Source organism: Dipodomys merriami, unplaced genomic scaffold (genome assembly GCF_024711535.1).
Source record: "Dipodomys merriami isolate MVZ:Mamm:240054 unplaced genomic scaffold, mDipMer1.0.p SCAF_32, whole genome shotgun sequence".
Classification (NCBI taxonomy): domain Eukaryota; kingdom Metazoa; phylum Chordata; class Mammalia; order Rodentia; family Heteromyidae; genus Dipodomys; species Dipodomys merriami.
This window is the reverse complement of record NW_027204715.1, coordinates 828,766-834,339: the sequence shown is the minus strand read 5'-3', so window position 1 is coordinate 834,339 and position 5,574 is coordinate 828,766. Positions and strand designations below refer to the sequence as shown.

Below are 5,574 nucleotides of genomic sequence, written 5' to 3'. Positions count from 1 at the left end.
GAAAGTGAGCACTGAGGGCAGAGGGGCGCTGTGGGCAGGGAAACAGGATGATCCCTGGCAGGTCTCCTCCCAGCCTGTTCTGGGGAGGGTGGCAGGAGAGACGCCCGGGGTGGGGGGGGGCAGCTGGGTCTGTCTCCCTGGACGTGGCTGGCACAACACACTGGACGCTGGGTAGCTCATCCTGAGTATGGTGGAGTCGCCAGCCATGGATGAGCTGTGGCCAAATCTTGCAGGCAAGCTGCAGAAGTGATGCTTTCTTCCCAGCCAGGTGAGGCGGTGACCTTGCATGGAATGGTGTGTGGAAATTTCAGAGGCCTGGGGGGGACGGGCACTGGCGGGGACGCGTGGGTGAGTGCTGGCCGCTGGAGTCACAAAGAAAGACTGTTGTCTTCTCAGTCGAAATGTGTGTCACAGGGAGGGAGGGGTGTGGGAGGGGAGGAGGGGCCCTGCGGTGGTGAGGGCCTCACTCCCAGCAGGGAGCGCCATGACAATGAAGGTGCTGCCAGGAGCTGGGGCAGCTGGGAACCCCACAGAGCAACGGGACAGAGAAGGGTCTGAACCCCAGTGCGCTGAAGAGTTACGCACTGCCCATGCCCACCGGGGCCTGAGCACGCCAATGCACCACCCACCGGGGCCTGAGCACGCCAATGCACCACCCACCGGGGCCTGAGCACGCCAATGCACCACCCACCGGGGCCTGAGCATGCCACCGGGAGAGGCAGGATGACAGTCCTCTGCCCCAGGGACCTCGGCCCACATCGCCACCCAGCCTGTGGGAGCTGCCATGTGCTGGTTTAGCACACAGGCCCTGGACGGAGCCTCTTCCTACCTCTACAGACATCCACTGTCCCCAAGGGGCAGGCGCTGACCCACCGGGCGCTTGGGTCAGCAGTGCAGAGGGCCAGGGTAGAGGACACAGGGGAGGGGTGATGGGGGCCCGACGCTGGCCGTGGAGGACCGCGGGTCAGCTTTCCCTGGCCATGGCCAGCGTGGGACGCCTTGTGCGCTCTTGTTGCCGAGTCTCCCAGGCACAAACTACTATGGTCATCAAAGAGAAAGAGGGAAGGCCAGGGCCGCCTGCTCCTCCCCAGGAGTTGCCTCTGGGTCACGGGGCTCATTGTGTAGAGCACCCCGAGATGCCCTCTCCCCTCTCTCCTCTCTCCTCACAGACCCGGCACTTCTCACAAAGGCCACGCATGTTCTTCTGGGCAGTCTCTGAAACCGCAGCTGCCTCTGCCTGGTGCCCCTGGTTCCGGGACTGTGGAATTCCCATCCGGGAAGTGGGAACGAGGGGGTGGGAAGGGGCCCGTGGGTATCTGCAGAGCCACGGGTGGCTGGCACCAGGGCCGTCAGGGCAGACTGCAGAGACCCTGGACACCCTCTCCCTGCTCCTGGCCTCCTCTCACTTGTGTGTGTCCCTGGGCTGGACACGGAGCTGACACGGGCCTCAGGCATTGGCTGCAGTGACTGCAGAACAGCTCAGCCAGATGAGACAGTGTCCACCTGCCCTGCCTGGACACCAGGGGGGCCTCCTTTGGCTATTCCTGATGGGAAGAGCTGGAGTGGACCCAGGCTGCGAACCCCACAGTCTGTACACCACAGTCCTCATCTGGACAGAGGCCGCACGAAGCCCTGCTCTGGCGTGGTGGTAGGAAGACCAGTGGCAGTGGCCATCAGAGTTCCCAACCTTAAAAATGATCAATGCTCACAGGAGCCAGCACCGAAATACAGAGATGACCGATGGCCAGGCACGACCACTGATTTTCACTCCCTTAGGACTTTCATGGACCACTAGGGTTCTGAGAACCAGAGTCTCACATTGCAGGCAATGGCCCTGTCCACTAGGGGTCATCTCCTGCCTCCTGTCTCCCACCCCACATCTTTTCAGAAAGAGCAGGCTACATGGGTCTTGGAGAGCCTAAATCTGAGACAGGGCTTGGTGCCTGCGGCAGGGAGGGATCCCATGTCCAATACACAATTCCTTAAACAGCGTACGGAGGACCCAGGGTCGCTGAGCTGCCTCCTTTCTCTATCTGCCTCTGCCTTTCTTTCTCTCTGTGCAGATGAGTAGTGATGGTCATCAACAGGGACGCCAGGTTCCATCCACCCTCAGCCTGAGAGAGGTCGAGGCCCAGGACAGGTTTCCAGGGACCCTAGGTTGAAGACACAACCCCTGTAAGGAGTCCATCGGGCCAAGGTCAGCCAAGGTCAGCCTGGCTGGAGGCTGTTATGCGACTTCAGATGCTCTGACTTCCTAGGAGGACTTGAAGGGAGTGGAGGAGTGGGCGAAGGGCCGTGGCACAGATTTGGGCTGACACCTGGAAGGCCCCTCACCGGATCAGACCTGAGCTGGAGGGGGAGGCTGAGGCGTAACAGGAGTCCGGCCGTGGGCAGCCCTTTTCCCAGCAGAGTTGGTCTGGGGTTTCCTCTGGGTCTGAAAGGTGGAACCTAGAGCTGTTTCAGGGAGCAGTGGTACTCACCCCAGGTCCTGGCTCATAGCAGACATCAGAACATCCTCACCTAGGGCCCCAGCAGCGAAGCAGCGACTTGAGTGAACAGTGTTGAGTAGTATTCTGGAATTTCTAGAAAATTCCAAGTTGAGAACAAAGGGGTCACAAGAAAAAAGAAGAGAAGAGGTTAAAAATTAAAAAGGGAGCCTGGCACCAGTGGCTCACGCCTGTCATCTTAGCTACTCAGGAGGCTGAGATCTGAGGATCTTGGTTCAAAGACAGCTGGGCAGGAATGTACACGAGACTCTTATTTCCAATTAACCACCAAAAGCAAGAAGTGGAGCTGTGGCTCAAGTGATAGACAGTAGCCTTGAGCACAAAAGCTCAGGGACGGTGCCCAGGCCCTAAGTTCAAGCCCCAGGACTGGAAATTAATTAATTAAATAAATAAAAGGGACAATGCTGTCATTATTTATAGCCTAAATTTTTTTTGAAAAAAGTGCCAGTGGTTGAACTGGAAAAACATTTGAATAGCAGAACTTGGAGTTCTGTGTGGTTAAAAGAGAAATAGACAGTGCCAATCATGTCTTACTCTGTGTTTACCTCCCATCACTGGGTAAGATCCATTACAGCAGTAACAGAAAGGTGTCACTAAATGAAAAAAAAAAGTGACTGGCCAATGTAAATGCCACCGCTCTGCAGATTTATAAGTGCATTACTGGAGAGAAACATTTAAGGTTCATCTTGGAGGGGACCAGGAGAGCCTAGAAAATGTCCAGGAAGACTGGAGGAGGACAGAGCTCCCTGGAGATTCCCCTCCCGCCGGCCGGGCAACCCAGCATGCCCAGGAGAGTGTGAGTGGATCAGGGCCGCAGTGGACAGGCAGCGTGGGTGTAGACAGGCGCCACCTGCAGCAGTTTGCCCCTGGTCTGGCTGCCAGGTGAATGGAGGTGGAGGTGGAGACTGCAATGGTGGAATCGTGTTCTGAGGCTGTGGACACTCTCTGCTTCTCCACCCCAAGCCCCAGGTCTTCCTTCCTGCGGGTGTACTCTTGAGCAACGGCCCAGACCCTGACCTGGGTGAACAGCCAGGTGAACCTCCAGGTCACCCCTTGGGCCTCCCGTCCCCTCCCCGGGGAGCACAGAGGTGGGGCTGGGCCCGGAGGAGCAGTCAGGCCAGGGTTGGGGGGATGGACGGGGCAGAGCCGCTCAGCTGACCCTCACCTCACTGAATTCATCCCACATCCTCCCCAGCCCCTCTGTGCACTCCTCCCCCTAGAAGATTCTTCCAAGGACAGGGACTTTGGCCTCGTCTGGTCACCCGCAGCCCCTGTGCGGCAGGCATGAAGGAGCACAGGTGGACGGATGAGCAGAACCCGTTAAATAAGGACCAGAGCCCAGGAGCAACCGCAAGGCCGCGGCAGTGCCGGGGGGTGCACGGAGCGTGGGGGCACGGAGCCGGATGGGGGCACACGGAGCCGGGGGCGCAAGGAGGGGGTGGGTGTGCACGGAGCTGGGGGCGCATGGAGCTGGGGGCGCACGGAGCTGGGGGGGCCACGGAGCAGGGTGGGGGTGCACGGAGTGGGGGCGCACGGAGTGGGGTGGGGGTGCACGGAGCCAGGGGCGCACGGAGCGGGAGCCCACGGAGCGGGGTGGGGGTGCACGGATAGCGGGTCCACGGAGCGGGGTGGGGGTGCACGGATAGGGGGCCCACGGAGTGGGGTGGGGGTGCAAGGAGAGGGGGCGCACGGAGTGGGGGCGCATGGAGCCAGGGGCGCACGGAGCTGGAGGCGCACGGAGTGGGGGAGTGCACGGAGTGGGGGGGGTGCACGGAGTGGGGGCGCACGGAGTGGGGGCACACGGAGCGGGGGCGCACGGAGCGGGGGCGCATGGAGCAGGGTGGGGGCGCACGGAGCGGGGGCGCATGGAGCAGGGTGGGGGCGCACGGAGCGGGGGCGCATGGAGCGGGGTGGGGGTGCACGGAGAGGGGGCGCATGGAGCGGGGTGGGGGTGCGCGGAGTGGGGGCTCACGGAGTGGGGAAGCACGGAGAGGGGGCGCACGGAGCGGGGTGGGGGGCCGCACAGAGCGGGGGGCGCACGGACGGGGTAGGGGTGCACAGAGCCGAGGGCGCACGGAGCGGCTCCCCTGTTTTCCGGGTCCCAGAGGGGACTTCAGCCTCCGAGGTCTGCTTGAGCCTCCCGGGACCCGGCGGACCCGTGTGGGTGTCAGGGCGCGGAGAGCCCCAGGCTGGCCGGGCGGGAGGGTCCGCACCCTCCTCCCGGTCCCCTTCTCCTGCGCCCTCCCCGCCCCACCTCCCGCCCCGCCGGCCCATCCCTCGCCCCGCCCCGCCCTCCCCGCCCTCCCCGCCCCGCCCTTCCCTCTGGCTCCGCGCAGACCGACACCGGCGCGGGTCGCTCCGCACCCCGCAGCCACCGCGGCACCCGCCGGCCCGCGGACGCCAGCATGTCCCAGCGCTTCGTAGTGACCCCGGCAGCGGGCGGCACCGGAGACCCGAGGCCCGCGGCCGAGAGCCCCGACGCCGACACCGACGCCGACCCCGACGCCGCCGGCCGCGCGGCCTCGCCGGAGGAGCCCCAGGCAGACGCGCTGCCCATCCTGCGCTACTGCCGCGAGCCCAGCCGCTACGGTGGGTGAGCGAGTGTGTGCCTCCGCGGCGGACATGCACCTCCGTGTGCGTGTGTGTGCGTGTGTGTCTCCACAGCAGACATGCACCCCCACGGTGTGTGCGTGCGTGTGTGTGGGTGCCTCCATGGTGGACATGCACCCCCATGGTGTGTGCATGTGTGTGTGCGTGTGCGTGTGTGTCTCCATGATGGAATGCACCCCCATGGTTGTGTGTGTGTGTGCGTGTGTGTGTGTGTGTCTCCACGGTGGACATGCACCCCCACATATGTGTGTGTGCGTGTGCACCCCCACAGGGGGTGGGGGGACCTCACGGTGGACGTGGGTTGCTTCCATGGGCATGTGCTTCGGGGTGGGTTGTGCAGGGCAGGCTACGTCCTGGCGGGTCCCCGGGCCTCTGGGCACAGTCACCTGTCGGCATGGTCATCTGTAGACATAGGTGGCCGCAGCTCTCTGGCTGCTGCCCGAGTGTCAGGAGAGGC

General features: G+C 63.1%; 1 protein-coding gene across 1 annotated transcript; it reads right to left on the bottom strand.

Moving 5' to 3' along the window:
• Window positions 1-3,827: 3,827 nt before the first annotated feature.
• On the bottom strand, window positions 3,828-4,409 carry LOC138841431 (uncharacterized). Its single transcript, XM_070042085.1, has one exon. It carries the CDS (start codon window positions 4,407-4,409, stop codon window positions 3,828-3,830), a length of 582 nt encoding a protein of 193 aa, XP_069898186.1.
• Window positions 4,410-5,574: the final 1,165 nt, after the last annotated feature.